This window comes from Malaya genurostris, chromosome 2 (genome assembly GCF_030247185.1).
Source record: "Malaya genurostris strain Urasoe2022 chromosome 2, Malgen_1.1, whole genome shotgun sequence".
Classification (NCBI taxonomy): Eukaryota; Metazoa; Arthropoda; class Insecta; order Diptera; family Culicidae; genus Malaya; species Malaya genurostris.
Window position 1 is genome coordinate 86,999,322 of NC_080571.1, and position 19,414 is coordinate 87,018,735.

The 19,414-nt window shown below is 38.3% G+C and overlaps 2 protein-coding genes across 3 annotated transcripts in view; one reads left to right on the forward strand and one right to left on the reverse strand.

The window, feature by feature from the left end:
* Positions 1-13,467, reverse strand: part of LOC131426941 (RAC serine/threonine-protein kinase) — a 40,719-nt gene extending 27,252 nt beyond the window's left edge. Inside the window, exons 1-2 of one of the 2 annotated variants that reach the window (XM_058589732.1) lie at positions 13,155-13,467; positions 12,789-13,047 (exon numbers count right to left, since the gene is read on the reverse strand). The gene's annotated coding sequence lies outside the window, so the exon portion shown is untranslated. The remainder of the gene's footprint in view (positions 1-12,788; positions 13,048-13,154) is intronic. The other variant, XM_058589731.1, reaches the window with a different exon arrangement.
* A 4,203-nt stretch (positions 13,468-17,670) lies between these two features.
* On the forward strand, positions 17,671-19,367 carry LOC131430830 (CAAX prenyl protease 1 homolog). The gene is made up of 2 exons (XM_058596052.1): positions 17,671-17,808; positions 17,863-19,367. Exon 2 carries the CDS (start codon positions 17,868-17,870, stop codon positions 19,221-19,223), a length of 1,356 nt encoding a protein of 451 aa, XP_058452035.1. The 5' UTR covers positions 17,671-17,808; positions 17,863-17,867; the 3' UTR covers positions 19,224-19,367.
* Positions 19,368-19,414: the final 47 nt, after the last annotated feature.

Below are 19,414 nucleotides of genomic sequence, written 5' to 3' on the forward strand. Positions count from 1 at the left end.
TTGGGTGAGCTCCCCACCAAGTCCCGGTCACTGTACGGAGAAAGTTGATTCTTTTTTGGCATTTTCGTTTCAGATACCTAATGTGACATCCCCAGGTACCTTTGGAATCGAACCAGACTCCGAGGTATTTGAATGTGAAGGCCTGAGCTATGGTTTGACCCATTAGTTGAAGCTGTAGTTGTGCAGGTTCACGCTTCCTGGAAAATACTACCAACTCAGTTTTCTCCGTGGAGAATTCGATACCTAGCTGTAGAGCCCATGTAGACAAAGCGTCTAAGGTAGTTTGTAATGGTCCTTGCAGGTCGGTAGACTTGGATCCTGTAATAGACACCACGCCATCATCTGCAAGTTGCCTTAACGTGCAAGAATTTTCAAGACATTCATCGATGTCATTGACGTAAAAGTTATAAAGAAGGGGGCTGAGGCATGAGCCCTGGGGAAGGCCCATGTAACTAATTCGTGAGGTCGTCAAGTCTTCATGTGTAAAAAACATGTGCTTTTCCGATAATAAGTTGTGCAAAAAATTGTTCAAATGTGGGGAAAGACCATGCTTGTGCAGCTTCTCCGAGAGAATTTTTATGGAAACTGAATCAAAAGCCCCCTTTATGTCCAAGAATACTGATGCCATTTGCTTCTTGTGAGCGAATGCCATTTGAATTTCTGTAGAAAGCAGCGCAAGGCAATCGTTCGTTCCTTTGCCTTTACGGAAGCCAAATTGTGTATCTGAAAGCAAGCCACTTGTTTCCATCCATTCATCGAGACGAAACAGAATCATTTTTTCCAGCAGTTTCCGAATACAGGAAAGCATTGAAATCGGCCGATACGAGTTGTGGTTGGAGGCTGGTTTGTCCGGTTTCTGAATAGCGATAACCCTCACTTGTCTCCAGTCTTGAGGAACAAAGTTCTGTTCGACGAACTTGTTGAACAAGTTTAACAGACGTTTTTTCGCGATATCGGGAAGATTTTTAAGCAAATTGAATTTAATTTTATCACACCCTGGGGCATTGTTGTTGCACGATAAGAGGGCTAGAGAAAACTCCGTCATCGTAAAGGGGGAATCGTTTTCACTGTATCGAGAGGACGCGACGCGATAGACATTCGATTCGCGAACAAAATCCGGGCAAACTTTCTTGGCGAAGTCAAATATCCAGCGATTTGAATATTCTACGGATTCGTTATTAGTGGTTGCATTTCTCATACGACGGGCTGTATTCCACAGAGTGGTCATCGATGTTTCCCTAGATAGGCCATTGACGAACCGACGCCAGTAACCTTTTTTTTTTGCTTTAATCAGATTTTTCAGGGTCTTTTCTAGTGATGCATATTTCTCGTAGTCTTCGCGCTTGCCACTGTTCCCGAATTTTTTATACGCGGATGATTTTGTTTTATATATTTCCGAGCACTCTTTATCCCACCATGGGGTTGAGGGTCGCGTAGTGATTGTAGTTTTGGGTACTCGTTTGGTCTGGGCTTGAATCGCGGCGTTGAGGATCAAGTCAGCTAGGTATTTGTATTCTTCTTCTAGCGAATCTGGTTGTTTCGTTTCGAGAGCTTGGGATATCGCGGTCGAGTAGGAACTCCAGTCGATGTTTTTCGTGAGATCATATGTCATATCGACTGATGTCGGTGTTTGTGCACCAGTGGATATTGAAACCAAAATCGGCAAGTGATCACTACCGTGGGGATCAGGGATTACCTTCCACTTGCAATCTAGCTGTAGTGATGTCGAGCAAAGGGATAAGTCCAGCGCACTAGAGCGGCCTGGCGGTCTTGGATTGCGTGTCATTTCACCCGTATTTAAAATTGTCATATTGAAGTTGTCGCACAGATCATAAATTAACGAAGAACGGTTATCATCATATAGGCAGCCCCACCCCGTACCATGCGAGTTAAAGTCTCCTAAAACTAACCGCGGGGTGGGAAGAAGCTCAATGATGTCTGCCAGTCGTCGATGCCCTATCGAGACTCTGGGAGGTATGTAGATAGAAGCTATACAAAGATCTTTGCCTCTAATTCTGATTTGGCAAGCAACAACTTCAATGCCCGGGATCGAGGGGAGGTTAATTCTATAAAACGAATAGCACTTTTTGATCCCTAAAAGAACCCCTCCATAGGAGTCTCCTCGATCCAGGCGTATAATGTTGAAATTGTGGAAGTCAAAGTTTATATTTGAAGTGAGCCATGTTTCACACAATGAAAATACGTCGCAGTTACGCGAATTTATCAAAAATTTGAAAGAATCTAATTTTGGGATGATACTTCTGCAATTCCACTGCAGTATAGTGATCATATTCTCGATTTCTGTAGGTATTTCAGCCATCGATAGATACGATCGCTGCAAGGAGGGGCCATTGTTCTGTCAACTGTTTTAAAAATGTTCTTACTGTTGGTAATAAAGCCGTTAGAATACTTTTAAGAGGATCAGTTATATTGAAGGCTGTTAATATCCAGTCCACGATATCAGAGAATTTTAGTAATCCAGAGTTTGTCGGATTTTCTGGTTGTGTTTTGGGATCACCTGGGTTTTTCGGTGTCCCTGGAAGCGCAGGAAATTCCTGGTTGTATTTTAGAAATCCAGGCGGTATTGGCTTGGGTTCAACGGAATTTTTCTGGTTGAACTTTAATGTTTTATTTTCATTTTGATGTAGTACTTTTAGACCTTTGCGAGGAAGGTTAGGAGAGGACATAATTGGTCTTTTCCTATTTGTTCCTAGCTGAAGAGAAGAAGGTCCTACGCCGGGGTCATAAGAAGCATCAGCGTCAGTCGACAAAAGAGCAAACGGATTGTTAGGGGTAGGGGGAGTGGCTCGTTTGAGGATTTCCGCGTAAGATCGTTTAGAATGCTCCCTTACGGTTCGCTTAAGCTTTTCCTCGCGTTGTTTGTACTTGGAGCATTCAAAAAGATCATGCGGATTCTCGCCACAGTAAATACACTTTTCGGTCGTTTTCCTGCATGAGTCATCCCCGTGTCCCTCGCCACATTTACCACACCGTGGTTTGTTACAACAGTATGGTGCCGTATGTCCCATCTTTTTGCAGTTCGAACAGTGCATTACCCTCGGTACATACAACCGGACAGGTAGACGAACCCCTCCCACTAAAACGTAATTCGGAAGTGCAGAACCGGCGAAGGTCACACGAAAAGAGTCTGATGGGTAGTACTTCCCATCTTGTGCCGATTTAGAGTGCAATTGCTTGCACTCCAATATCTTCACTGGTTGAAGATCGACATTCTTGAAGCGGCCAATCCCATCCTTCATAAGATCTTCAACCGTTAAACTCTCCTCGCGAACCACACCGTCGATCTCCACCATCCGAGAAGGTACGTAGACGCGATACTCCCTCGTGAAGATCTCATTGCTAGCAATATCGTTTGCTTGTTTCAGATCAGTCACGACGACGCGCAGTCTATTTGGTGACACCTTGTCAATGTGTTTCACTGCCGAGTAGTACTTATACAGATCTCGAGCTATATTAAGGACTCTAAGAGATTTAGCTATGGGCCGGAAGTATACCACCCACGGGCCAACCGATCCGTCATCCTGATAGGCCTTCCGACGGAGGGGTGGTTTTTCCAAAGGGGTTGCGGGGATATCCATGTAAGATGTGTCACCATAAGAGTATTCATCTAAATGTTCCACCTCTTCAGGTACATCATCATCTTCCCCGGGGTTCCCCCCATCGGAAGACATATCTCCCACAACAACAAGATAAATAGAGCAAATAGATAGGGTAGTAAGAAATAGAAAGATAAAAATAAGGAAAAAACTACTTCACCGGTATGGTTTGTTGAGCCGATAGATGAGTTCGCTTCGATTGTTTCCCTCGCGTGACCTTGATGAATCAACCACTGCTGGTGCCGATGCTATTCAAGCGACAGGTAGAAACGCTGAAGCACACAACTGTCTGCTGCCGGTGTGTATCACTGCCGATCACTTATTAGATCTAAGAAAGATCTCACAACAGAAATGTTTCCGCTAGCCCTTGCTAGGGAAACACCTTCGCACTCGAGATTTTGTAATTAATACCGTCCTGATACGGAGCAGAAAAAAAACAAGTGTATCGCGGACGACTGCTCGGATACGAATGTATTCCGGAAATTGTTAATGTTAACATTAACATTAAAAGTTATTAATGTTCCGAGGCTTGGAAAAAACGTTGGTACAAGTGTATTGGAGCCGAGGGAAATTACCGTGAGGGGGACGAAATAGATTTTGAAGAATAAATCAAGAATTTTGAAATTTCGTACAAAGTCTTACTATTTTTTACCCACAGTAGTAATTCGCGTACAGTCGGGTTATTTCATTATCATCTAACATCTAATCTAGCTAAAGAACGCCCAAAAACTGATGTTCTAGCAAGGAATTAGCAGCTGCGTGTTCTACAACCAAACCGTTCAACACCAACGAAACGAAAACATTATAAGCAAAAGTGCCTCAAGAAATATACACCTTCATTAGATCACACAAAGTTAAATATGCCATAACAGTTCGTCTAGATGTGATGGTACAAAGACACCTCATAGGAATATATCCGCGACCCTCAAAAACATGTTATTTACGCACAGAGTGTGGAGTTCTCCACAGGACCACCCCTGTATAATTGGAACTACCCACTGAAACTCCTTGGATCTCCAACCCTACCTCCCCGGAACTACCGTTAGGTGATACTTCGGGGTTGAAGGCTATCGGTACTCATTGCACCCTTCCCGGACTTATGCATCGCCATGGACATCTGCGACGTTCTCTCCTATTTTTGGACCATTTATCAGTTTACTGGCGCCCCGACGACCTATACCGGAGTTACGTCGCAATCTACTAATATTAATCCCCGTCGAAGGATCTAGACTACGCCGACGGAGAACTCCCCGACGAAAGAGTTTCTCCCGACACCGAATCTCGTGTTTCACCACACGGGACACTCGAATGAGTGCCGAGGTCGATCCTGTGATTCCGGTAGGAGCGTGGCTTCCGGTTCACTGGCGCCCCGACTTCGGTGCTGTGGATTCTACTCGGCTAGTTCCCGACAAAGGATCTAGCCTACACCGGCGATGGAAGTTTTCCCGTAACCGTCGCTTTCGATACCCGTGAACGGATCGATCGGCAGGGTGCCTGGGTCGCTCCAATGATTCCGGTTGGAGGAGCTACGTCGCAATCTACTCGTCTAATCCCCGGCGAAGGATTTGGACTACACCAACGGAGAGCTCCCCGACACTGGAAAAACTCCCGAACCGACGCTTGTTCGCTGATCCCTCTTTAGCATCCGGCGGTCGCAGCTGCCTGCTGTTGACATGTTCTAGTAGAGTGGGAATGTTATCCATTTCAGAATTGAACATGGACTTCGACAATAGGAAACGAGTTAGAATAAGAGAAATAATGTAATAGACTTAAAAGAAAGATTTTATAAGACTTTCGCTTACCAAAGCAATCGACAAAGACGGCCAACCAAAACACAATATTTACTAGATTTGATATTAAGTCATTTAATTTTCAGTGCTTTCTAATGTCTCACCATCAATAATGCACGATGAGTCTGATATGCTCTGCATTGAAGTGATGTTAAATAATACATCAGCAATGACGATAGTTTTTTTTTTCAATTGTCAGCCTCTTAGGTTAAATTAGCGCCTCCATCGTCCAGTTGCCACTAATACGATGGAGAAAAATTGATTGATAGCATGCTGATCGTAAATTTCCTATCATGTTACTCCCGCTATGCGGTGATTGTTTCTTATGCCAACAAATGCGTCATTTGGTCTTCCAGAGAACAATCGTCAACAGTTGTTACGAGCCAGATAAAATGATAACGTGTTTACATTGAAGTTTTGCTCCCTTACGCACAGCTTAGCTCACCTGAGTTCGATTACCAATCCACCACCACCCACGTAAAATTAGATCTGACGGGACCATCAAAAAAGAGAATGCTTGCTAATTTAGAATCTCTTGAAAAATCCTTAATTTTTACATAGACTAATTACAAGTGCAGAACAGGTAGAGATAGAAGAATAATATGAATAAGCAACTTCATAAAGAAGAACGATGATAAACATTCATTTTATAACTCTTTGCTCACGTGTAGATTGGCACTACGTTATCAAATATTGACCGTGGCGCCTCGCGCAAACCTTTTTGCACGCTCACATGCAAACACACACACAATCGCTTTCGATTGCCAACTTGTAAACAATATTTCACCGTTATTAGAGAAACTGATGTTTGGTGCACCGTACTTCTGCTTATCATTGGCTGCGATCATGGTAACCCCACAACAGGTATATATGACAGTGCACATACTGGCACCTACAGGAAAATGTGATAAGCGCAGAACAGAGCTTTATAACTAGGCGAAATTTGAACCTTCACTTGAGGACCTTTCTTGAACCAAGTAAACCAAAATGTGGTGAGCATCTATGCAGTTTGTAACGCGATTTGGGATTTTAGGACCAGGTAAAATCTGAACGTAAATCTGATCTTATGAACCAAAAAATTGTGCAAGCATTCATACGTAAACTTCTGTACACGATGTGACCGAAAAGTTTTCAAGAGTAGTCATTTTGGGATTTGGAGCCTCTTGGGTTCCGGTTTGAGCATGACTAATTTGAATTGTTTGCGTTTCGCATTCAGCTCATCAGTGCATTTCGGTACGTCAGAATAGATATTGCACTTTTAGTGTAAAACAAGTCCGTTGCAGATAGTAATAAGTTTACGTCTGCTTAGCGGATTATGTTGATCCGCGAGGTGGCATTAGTAGTTCAACATAATCTGCTAATGCACTGATGAGCTGAATGCAAAACGTAAACACTTCATGAGTAATTTCAATCGAGCAAAAACATAAAATGGGATGAGGACTTTCAAGATGAAGAAGAAAAAACCGTTTTTTGTCTATCTAGTGGTGTAATGATGCCTTTCGCATATTACTTATATTTCCAAAAATATCACTAGAAGATTTTTTTTAGTCTTGAATTAATCTTGAATAAAATAAGAAACTTTCTTTGGGTAAGAACTAACATAACCTTTTTAATTTGTAAACAATTATGTCAAGTTAATAAGAATTTTTCTTTATTTTGCATCGTCGCACTAAATGATCAAACACACTTTACCCTATAGATCTGAAACCGGAAGTCGGACCAGGTCGAAACTAAACAGCAACCTATGACGCTATAGGAACTTTTATATGAGCCTGTATGTGAAAATCGATCAAATCATCTCTGACAAAATTGAGTGAGTCTCGTTTTAGAGGTTTGGACCACAATTTCCGGTACTTCTGGAACCGGGAAATTGGAACGAGTATAGCCGAAGTCGGTTCGTTTAGTAAGTAACTAATATAGCCTACAGAGTGAATCAGTTTTAAGTCAAATCTAGAAGAATTTTACCCTTTTTTGCATCGTCACTCTGAATGACGATGTGAAATTCAATAACAATCTGTGGGACTACGAGATTTTTTATTTTATGATTGACAATATTTGAAACATACTTACACACACACATACATATACATTTCTCAGCTCGTTGAACTGTGTCGATTGATATAGAACACTTGGCCCTCTGGGCCAATTTTCACTACTCAATTTTATGCAATCAAACTTTCTAGAAAATCATGATCATGATCTTGTAATAACCCTAGCAAGTAGGTACAAATTGAATAGAAGATTTACAAATTTACATTTTTTTCGTCTGAAAAGTATAGATTTAAATGTGCCAACTCTGCACGCTACACGAAATTGAATAAAGCACACTGCAAACGGAGCAAAGCCGCACGTGCCGACGCGTACCAGTTTTGCATCGTGATTTTGAATGACGATTCAAATGTTTTGACACTCATCGCCCTATAATTTCGGAACCGGAAGTCGGATCCGGATGAAATTGCACAGTATATTTTATAATTTAATCCATAATTCGTTTAAAACCGGTTTAACCGTTGCTGAGAAATCGTTTTTGGAGCTTTTCTTCACTATTATCGGTGCTTTCAAAATAGTAGTAGTTTCATATATTCACTAATGCCGTTTTTAATGAAAAACACTGGTGGCGTGGATTGCTTTGGTTTTGCACTTTCGAGCAGAAATGACAATAAAGCACCGTCAAAAAGTTGCACTTCTGTCCGAAAGTGCAGAACCAGAGCAATCCACGTCACCAGTGTTTTTCAATGCCAACTAAACCTACTAAACTCATTAAACCGGAAGTCGGATCTGTATAAACTTTTCGGGGCGCATTTTTTCATAAATTTGCACATATTTCCTTGTAATTCCGAAACCGGAAGTCGGATCCAAATGAAATTCAAGAAAATTGTATAAGACCATAAGACCTCGGTCGGTTCAGCCATCTCTGGGAAACATGTGTAAACATTTTTTCTCATATTTTTTGTGCATATCATCCTGTAATTCCTGAACCGGAAGTCAGATCGGGAGCAGTCTATGGGACCATAAGACCTTTCACAGACATTTTGTGATCTCGACGAAATGAGTCGAATGGTGTATGATATTCATCCCTACGGTTTCCACAGCGATTGCATAGCCTTTCCAAACATAAACTAAAGATTACAATGTCTCATACGATCCATCGAAAAATATCTGACCAGTAATCGTGAACCAGTGAACTTAGTAATAGTGTGATTTTGTTGACTCTTCGTTAATAAGCGTCGATAAACATTTGAAAATGGTGGTAAAATTCCATTGCAACAATACAAATTTGGAAGGAGGTAAACATATATAAACATACCGCACAAAATAAGTTGTAACATCCATTCACTTTAATGCTTCGTAAGATAAAAATATTGCAAATTCAGATTCTTAGCAGTTGTTTTTTGTTTTCCTGTTTCAAAATCCACCCGATATGCAGCAAAATATCGCAATTTCTATCATGTTGCAACATAAGATTAATTCTACATAAACAAATATTGTCATAGTTACGACGCATGTAGCGATTCGACGCTTGTTGTTTTGTTTCAAATAATAATTGAACTACAACTGACGGTGAACCGAAATCATCGAGGGGTCCTATTTGAATGGTACATGAGAAATCATAGACCATTCCATCTTGAGATTATCTTTTGCCTTTCTATATGAGGGGAATTCCGTATTGTATCCGCTTCGGTCCTGGCTCTGCTTTCTTATACAGGGTGCGCCATATTTATGTCGGTATGTAAACTTTGATTAACTTTGAGAAAAAACAACTGATTTCTATAAGTGATGTATTTTTATTTAGCTTGGTTCCTTACAATTTTTGGATTAGTTTTTGAAAACAATATCATTTAAGTGGCCACCTTTATTAGTAATCAGTGTTGGTGATTGCCGATAATATGACAGAAGCTGCTTAATATTTATCTATATTGTATACAACATTTTCAATCCGGTAGAAGATGCAACAAGAACTCGTGTCTCTCAATGCATGAACCGTGAGAGAATTTTTGTACATTTCTTCGCTCCACTTCATACTCTGAGTATTTCACGGCCCTTAAAAAAAATCACAGTCTGATAATGAAAGGTGCTGTGTGGAATTTACCAAAAGAGTCGCAAGTTGACAATTATCGCAGAAAATCGAATCGATGATTCTCATACTAGGATGCAATATTTCAGAACCCTTGTGTGGAACATTCACATACATTTATATAGACACAAGTTATACAAAAGTTATATGCATATAGTTAGAAAAAGCGGCAATAGTAAAATCATTCTAACGCAATTATCAACTGCCTATAAAGAATCGGATCGCAAAACGAGAATAAGCGGCCGTTTGTTGCTTCAGAGAGAATCCTCACAGCAGCGTGCTAAGGGCAACTTCAGTAGTGTTCTAGTTCTAGATTCATAATTTATGTCAGTTTTAAAATTTAAATCTGAATTTTATAACGAGAAAAACAGGCTGCCCCCGCAGTGTTTTAGTCGTGTTTGAAATATAGAAAAATAGAACGGCATCGTATGCCAGTTTCAAATTTGACAGTAGAACTGTTCGAAAAAATAAAACTAGAGCAGCTTGCTGGGGATTCGTTTGTTCCAGTTTCAGTTCTATTTTAGATCTTTCATATAGAACTTCTAGCTGCTGAATTTGCTCTAACCTTCGATTCTCAGACAGGTCATCAAGAGAAAATCGCTCTCGCACTGGTGTCTATTCTATGTTAAATAAACCATGCCTGTTATTTGTTGCCGCGATGATATCCGTCTCTCTTTGATGGCACTGATTGAATCGTGTGAATAGTTGGTAGTGAGCGTTCTTTGATACTATAGAAGCCATCTTTGTTAGTAATTCAAAATCACTCCTTTTTTCTGCGTTTGCCATTACCTTTTCGAGCTCGTCAATAGTTTGAAGCTGGTTGGCGCAAACCTTGCTTTTCAGATAACCCCACAAAAAGAAGTCCGGGTGGGTTAAATCAATAGTATTGTCAGATGGTACCTTTTTGCTATGATATTTTTTCCTACATGCACGTTGAGTTAACACAATGGAACCATTGTTTTCGATGTAAAGTGTCACTATTTTAGCACGTTGTTTCGGTTTGAAGCGATCCATGGCAAAAATTATACTGATTTGACGTTTCCAAAACATATCAGAAAGTTATTCAGCGTTTACATGATAAAAGATGGAGCACCCTGTATAGTATTTCATGTCTGCAGTGGTATTATGCGATTATTACTTTAATTATCTAGAAATGATATCGAATTTGGAGACGTATTCTTGATACAGCAATGGACACCCCAGGACTATAGCTGTTAGGTAATGTAAGTTAGTATGATATCGAAATGATTGGTCTACTAACACTAACTTTTCTAAACTGCTTTGATTGTTTCCGCATAGTGGGATATAAACGATGAGTGAGTGTAGCATTAGTGAGGAACCTAGTGAAAGTAATGAATGCCAGAGAAAGTATCAAGCATTCTACAACTCATTCTATGAGAGAGCTACATTCAACATGCAATCAAACTACTAGGTGTTCAGACTTTGGACGATGTTGTCAACGCTGTTTACGGCTCCCAGAGGTGACTAAGAGTGCTAGATTTCATTTCCCTTTCTGAGCCAAAGGGCAGAGGAAACAGAAATATTTAGTTAATACACATTGCAATCTATGCACACATACATACTACCAATCATGGAAGATTTGATTAGTATGTTCCATTTCTTCCACAGATCAGTGGGCAGTATCCGTTCTGTCAGAATCATTGCAATGTGCAGAGGAATATAAGCAGTGTTTTGGACCTTTGAAAAATATATTGAGTACTTTATTAATCGTAGTTCCGTGCTGAGAGTGATGAAGTTAGTGTAAGGAAGATACAATGTATTGTGGAAAGGGATACTTCAAAGTATTCTACAATCGACAACATTGATGTCTGTAACGAGAATTACAAGTATTATTAGGTGTTATGGGATGAAATGATTCACGTTAACCGTATTATTTCAGAAACGCACTTCTCACACTTTCAGTTAGACGGTGACATCTGTGTCAAAGTTGGAGAAATTTAGCTATATTCAAATCTTCCCCGATCTGAGAGTGTATTCATTTATAAGCGAACGATCGATCTCGGTATGGTCCGACTGTGTCCAACTTCTTTACCTTTTAAGAAGTGTACATTGACTCCCACCCCCATCCACCAAGCGGGGGTACGTTCTCCAAAATCATATTTCAAGCTGTCAACGGATTTACATTTCTATACACTAACAAACATTTCTCTCTCAAACGACTTTTATAAACTTTTATGATTTCACTAGGTGCAAATCTTTTACCCGATAATGTATTTGTTATTGTTTTCTGAGGAAGAATCTATGCATGCCGGACTAATCAGTTCTGTTTTGATTTTGTTTTTTTTTTGGTTCAGATATGTGATAACTATTCATTATCACCTAAACAACTCGTTCAGCTAGCACCTATTTGTAAAGATACGAGGTGAGACCATCATCATTAAGCAATTCAAAACGTGCTGCTAGTGGTGTTTTCTTCTAAATTTCTTTAATTTGAACGAAAATTGCTTACAATATGAAATTTGTTGTAGAGCATAGAATACTCGTAATCAATGTTCCTTAAAATATGAATATTACCCCAATACAAATTGTACGATTGTCACAGCACAACTTAATAACTGAGGTTTCCTAGGTCGCATCATATCAGATCTTCGTATACTCGAAGTGCATGAAAGAAAAATTGTCTCTGCTGTCTAAAATAAATTGATGAACTTTTTTTTATTTAACGATATATTTAATAAGGTACACTGTCTTAGCTCTAAGATGCCAAGGATCGATTGATGGAAAAAGTTGAATGTATTTCGTTTAGCGTTCCAGTGCGCTAGTTTCTTTTGAAAAGATACAGGTATAAGTCTCAAAAGGTTGAACAAAATCGGTATAATATGAAATGAACAACTCTTTAGTTTTAGATAATACGAGAATAAAATATCCACCTTAATGAAAAAAATAACAGTTTGCAACTTTTAGGGCCCATTTGTATAACACCGAAGTAATTGAAAAATTTAGCAAAAATGTAATGTAATTGAACTGTTACTACTGATTAGAATGTATGTATAGAATTAGCTGGCCATTTCACATAATGTTTGTTTGAACAAAATAGACACGAAATAGGAAATTGGCAGATAGTACGTGTTGAACTGTACTTACGCAACGCAATAATGCCTACTGTCAGGATAAGAATCACTTCTCTGGCTAAAAATAACTGAAATGGATTCTGAACGGTTGTTCGATTCAAAACAATGCATTTCTACAAACTTGCTCAGAATTAAAATTTGATGTGTACGTACTACTTATGAACAATACGAAAGCAATCATTATTAGTTGAACATTTCAGTAATATTTTCTTACCGTGGTACCGTCTCTTCTGGTGGTTTTTTTTCTAGGCAGGTTATTTTTCTTTCTTTTTTTTTTGTATATCAGACGCAATACATTTCAATGCTCGCGTAAATCACATCTAAATAGACAAACACGTTGAGCTTTCAGCAGTTTAGGAATAATATTACCACGCATGATTTCGTATTCTGTTCTACATACATTCACATTTTTTGCAATCTTCTTATTCTTGTTTACCACACCAGATTCCAACAAATAATGCAACACTACTGAGCTAATAATTGACGATATTCAATAGTATGGTGAAAAATTAGAAGACAAATCCCAAGTGCCGAAATCAAGCAATCACAATTTTAAGATCTTGGAAACACGTTTGATTACCTGCTTCTTAATATTTTGCTCGAAAATGTGTATTTTTTCTTCTTCCTGCTTGTAACCTCATCGTAGGGAAAACTCGTTCTGATACGCAAAATATTAATATCCTCTTTGAGTGCAACGTACTCTCAACTATTTCACTTATCAAGAACCCGAAAAACACACAAACAATGAACACTGTACAATTCGTTAGTAATTATTACAAATACCATTTATATAGCTGCAGACTTAAAACGTTTTCGCATTTGACTTTTGCGTCGAGAAACCATGACAAAATGTACATTCGATGATTTCTGATTGACGTGACGATGCAAACAATTTTTTTCGTGGAACGTTTCTGAAGGTCCGCATGACGCGCAACAGTGATGCCAGGATCTGAAATAATACGCACTGAAAATCATTTTTACCTGGTTTTGAGAAGAAATCACTCATTGTCAAGCTCTCCCGAATAAAAAATATTGTAGAAAAACAATACGATTTGCTGTTACAAAACCTTCCACAATTCGGTACTAACATGTGATTAGGGCATATCGTGCGATATGCCCTTTTGAAAGTTACGAAAAACAATGCTCATTACTCAAGTTTTAAACATGAAATTCCAACATATTGCGCACAATTTCGTAAATTGGGCTCCTATCTACGAAATTATATCGATTATTGTGTAAATGAAGGTTGTAGAGTCGAGCAATGAGCATTATATTTTGTAACATTCGCAAGGGCCTATCGTGCGATATGCCCTAATCACATGTTACTACCGAATTTTGATTTGACTATTGAAAAATATTTTAATGTTTTGTTGTACACCATTCAATTAATTGTGAACATGAAGAATCTATAGGTTGTTAAGTATCGTAACAATTCAAATCATAAAATTTTCTCATACATGTTTTCTTGGAAAACAATCAAATGTACAGTTTGTATGTTGTTTGAAACACCACGTGTACAATAAATTCAATTGTAGAATCGCATAAACAATATATTTAATGGTTGGAAATGAAAACTATCTTGTCAAGATACAATAAAATGTATTGTAACCAATAGAACTAATTGTGAATCAGTTGTTTATGATGTAAAATCAATGGTTTATTTTTTACGGACTTCTATAAGCTACCCAAAATTAGGTGGTTATCTACTCAAACTTTGACTTGATAAAAAAATGTTTAGCGTACTTTGTTCTGGCATAACACATTGGATAAACTTACATTTACCTAAGATTTGAGGTCATCACTCGTTGCCTAAAATTGGTGAGATGCACTTTAGTTGATTTTGGGTAGGTTTTGACCCAAGATTAGGTAGCGACTGGTAAGAGTGCGCATTTAACACCAGGGTACTAAACCTAACCCATTTTCTACCCTAACTGCTCTCAAACTGTTTGTAAGAAACCAGTTTCGAACCCAGTTTCAATGCCATTGGTTTTATTCAACAGAAAAATTAAAAAAGTGTCGAATGTCCCGGTTGACCGGCGCCTATGTTTTGCAATGCACAATCCGTCGAGTTCACCAGAAATTACCATCGAACGATTTGTGTTGGCAGCAAGCAAAAAACTTTGGGTGGCTCTAAACGAATATCATATCGAAATGGAGATACGCGTTGATATCAAATTGTATGAAACAACAAATGATGTTGTACGTGATATCATAGAATATCAAGTATATAGTGGGTATGGCCCATTCTAACAAAATCCCTCCAAAACGTTTAGAAACTCGCAAATCACGTGCAATCACTCCAAAACAAATACCACAGGAAACAGATATACAGACTTGAGCATGAACTGTGTGTAAAATTTGCTCAATTAGCGTGGCGAATACTTGCAGATTTCACCGCGATCGACAATGAACTTTGATTTATCATAACATACATAAAATTAATCAAACTTCTTATTAACATAAAAGTAAAGCAAAATTGAATCAACATAATATTTCCAATAAAATCAATTCTACCGGTGTTGATATGCAATAAATAGGTGATTTATTTCATTAATAAAATCTGCTGAAATAAATTTTTTTTTCGTTTGGCTTGACCAAAATTTTGATTCACATCAAACAGAGATAGTTGTTGATGTTGAAGGAAGAAATTGGTTTGATGAAAAAATATTCCAGTTAGAAATTAACATAAATCAAATTTAATACTGTACATCTGTTTTCTTTTTGTCGTGAATACGACTTACTTTACTATGGGGTGCCTTTTCAAAATTTACCCTCTGAGAGAGTGATAAGTTTTTGATCGTGAATATCTCTTGTTGTATCTAACGAATCAACATAGTATTTGCTACATGCCATCGGAAATATGATCACAATTTTATGATAAAATATTCAGTTGTGTGATATAATTTCAAATAATTCAAAATTAAGCTTTTCTGAAATGTTTGGTATAAACGAGTATCAAAGAGGATAATTCATAAGGCGCGTTAGCCTTTCTCGTATTTTTAAAGCTCATAGCTCAGTGATCTGCGAAAGGATTTATATAATCTAACTACCAATAGAATCGAAATTTTTCAACTTAAACGTGTATAGAAAAAGCATTGAAGTATTTCAATAGTACACTATTGAAAAACCTATCTCATTTGACCCATGTCAACACCAGCCAATCAGAACGCGTTCTGAGGAAGAGAACAAAATATCTGCTGCTGTTCAACAAATCGTTCGAGGAAAATGTTCCGAACAGTGTTTAATATCGTAGTGAGCTCCACAATTTGATCCTTCTGAAAGGCAGGAATGAATCCCGTACAGTACCCTGATAGTTTCTTTCAATGAAATGCAAATCCGAAATGAAATATTCGACATTAAAATTCTGTATGCGGCTATTTTTATAGCCGTTAGGACCGCCCATTAGTGAAAAAGCTACAAACGAAATCACATAAAAAGAAACCTCTTAACAAAAATTGAATCATCAAAATTTGTACGTATTAGGTTAGGGATAGATATAAGTAGGTAGATATTTTATTAATTATTAAAAAAAATATGAATAAACATTAGTATGTAATACAAGAGTAACTAAAACACCTATTATTAATCACGAATCGTATGAACAACAAAGATTAAAGGCCAAATGGTCAAAACACTTGTACTGTAAAATGTTGATGTAATACACAAAAATAAGATTAATAAAGATATTTATGCAAAAAAAATGCAAAAATTGAATCAGTTTGGATTCTATCGCCACTGCGAGCAGATGTGTTTTGTGTCGTCTGCACAGCTAGTTCAGCTTTCGACAAGAGCGACCACACCTGCCAGTCATTGGTGAAAAAACAACGGTGGAGAGCATGACACAAAATCAGCCGTTCTAATGGCTCCAAAAGTTTTCTAAAGAACTATTAGGATTTGTTTTTCGCAAATCGAAGGTAATTATCCTCAGTTTAGTGCGAATCAAGAACAGTTTGGTTAGATTTGTGCACTTTTCGCTGTGTGAAATTCACAGTAATCGAGATCAAGTGAAGAATTACGCAATTTGACCCTTCTGAATGCTGGAAACAAATCCCTACAGCATATTGATAGTTTCTTTCAATAAATTATGCAAATCCGAAATGAAATGCTATTTTTTTTAGCCGTTAGGATCGCCCATTAGTGAAAAAGCTGCAAACAAAATCACATAAAAAGAAACCTGATAACAAAAATTGAATCAGTTTGGATTCTATCGTCACTGCGAGCAGATGTGTTTTGTGTCGTCTGCACAGCTAGTTTAAAAAAAGATAAATAATTAAGACATGTACGTGCTTATAAATATTTTTGAAAAATGTGGTTCGTTCCCGGTACCTTCTGAAATGACCGCACTCACCGCTTGGTGGAGCGCGAGATTAATTGCATTGTTATCATTTCAACCAAAGTGTGCCATAAAATCTCAATATATACAAATGAGCTACCGAATCGAAAGGGTTCTCACGGTTTGACATTTGCTTTATGAATGTATGCAATGTCTTTATTATTTATCTCTGGTAGTAATCACTTTGAAATCGATTTTCTTCTACTCCGAGTGTACTTTTATTGTTGATATCTATTTCTACTATTGAATAAACGATAAAAATGTTGCAAATCACTACTGCCGATATGAAAATTTCCGAAAGAATTCTCCTTTTCTTGGTTCCATTTTTCATTGGCAGGTGTCGCTACCAGTAAATCAGCTTTGCGATAATGTGCCAATCGTGATCGATCGTGCTTCGTGAACAACCCTGTATATTTCTGTGTGTATCTGGATAAAGGGCATCTCTGCTCTGTTCAGAAATCGACCGTCCCACGACAAAAGGGCCTAACTGCAAATGACAGTTTTTCTTTGTTTACTTTTTCTTTCAAGATTTACCGAACTGATTTTATCTTTGATGATATACTCTTCGCAAAACTTTCAAGGTCAAACTACAAGCTTTCGATTTATATTGGAAACTTTAGAGATTGCAATAATGGCTCCGTAATAATCAAAAGAGAAAGTAAACAAAGAGAGGCTCTCATTTGCAGTTAGGCCCTTTTGTCGTGGGACTATCGAAATGTCCATTTTAAAAAATATCTGGCAACTCTGATCACATATCATTATTCATTTTATAAGCGTGTGTGAAGCGTGATTGACGGTAGAACCGAAAAAACGAATATTTTCCGATAAGACGTGTACAAATGCATTAAAATAAGCTGTTTTTCTATTTTCTACAGTTTTTGAATTAAAATTAAAAACGACGGTATTTAGTTATGAGTTTATGTTATAATAAACAATAATGTTGAAACATTTTCAGTCAATATGTTGGACGATCTGCCTGCTAGTCAAATTACGCTGTACTCGATACTGATTTTCCTGTTTTTAGAGAATTTGATAAATCTGTATTTAACTCGGAGACAAATTTATGTTTACCAAACGAGTAAAGATGTCCCATTGGAACTGCAAGGCGTAATGGGAAAGGATACATTCGAGAAGGCCCGGCTTTACGGACTGGACAAAGCAAATTTTGAAGTGTTCAAACTACTTGTATGCGATATTGCTATTTCATCGATTGAGTTGTACTCTGGCTTTATAGCTATGGTGTGGGCTCGAGCCACAGTGCTGACGGCAAAACTGGGAATGAATATTGACAGCGAAATTCAGGTCAGCATTATGTTTCTGGTGCTGATTAATATCATAGGAACATTCAAGGATATGCCGTTCAAGATTTATTCTACATTTGTGCTAGAAGACAAGCACGGATTCAACAAACAAACTCCGGGATTTTTTGTGAAGGATCAGATCAAATCGTTTCTGCTTGGACAAATTTTGTCAGTTCCAATTGTATCGGCTATCGTCTATATTGTCCAAATTGGGGGCGACTATTTCTTTATTTGGTTATGGGCATTCATGGGAGTCGTTTCACTTGTTCTGATTACTGTTTATCCGGTCTATATTGCCCCATTGTTTGATAAGTTCCGACCTTTAGAAGAAGGAAAATTAAAAACTAGTATCGAAAATCTTGCGGCATCCCTGAAATTTCCTCTTGGAAAGCTTTTCGTTGTGGAAGGTTCTAAGCGATCAGCTCATAGCAATGCTTACTTCACTGGACTTTTCGGAGCCAAGCGTATTGTACTTTTTGATACGCTGCTTATCAATAAAGGACTCTCCGATGATACTGATTTGACCGATGACGAAAAAGGAAAAGGATGCGAAGATCAAGAGGTACTGGCTGTACTTGCTCACGAGTTAGGACATTGGAAGCTTGGCCATATACGAAAAAATATCATCATCATGCAGGTCCAGATGTTTCTTCTGTTTATAGCGTTCTCGCAGTTGTTCAAGTATTCACCACTTTACCAGGCTGTAGGATTCCCGGAAAATGTCCAACCAATTCTAATAGGATTTCTCGTCATCGCAATGTACATTCTGGCTCCCTACAACACACTCATTTCATTTGGTATGACCGTTCTGTCCCGTCGTTTTGAGTACCAAGCCGATGAGTTCGCCAACGGGCTCGGATATTCGGAAGATTTGGGTAAGGCACTCGTGAAGCTCAATATCGACAACCTAGGTTTTCCGGTCTACGACTGGATGTACTCGACGTGGAATCATTCGCACCCAACGCTACTGCAACGTCTGGAACGATTGAAGACTCTTCAGAGAAAAGACCGATAAGCTTTGGTACTGTATTGGGAGGCTGACTCGGGAAAGCTGTATTTAATTTTCTAGTCCAGAGTTGCAGAGAACAACAATGCAGAACAGGTAACAATTGTCTACATAAGATATTGCAGCTTTGAATAAAGAATTTTAACTGACGAATTGCAGTTCTTTTAGGGGTTTGTCTTTTTTTGTACTTAGGGCACATC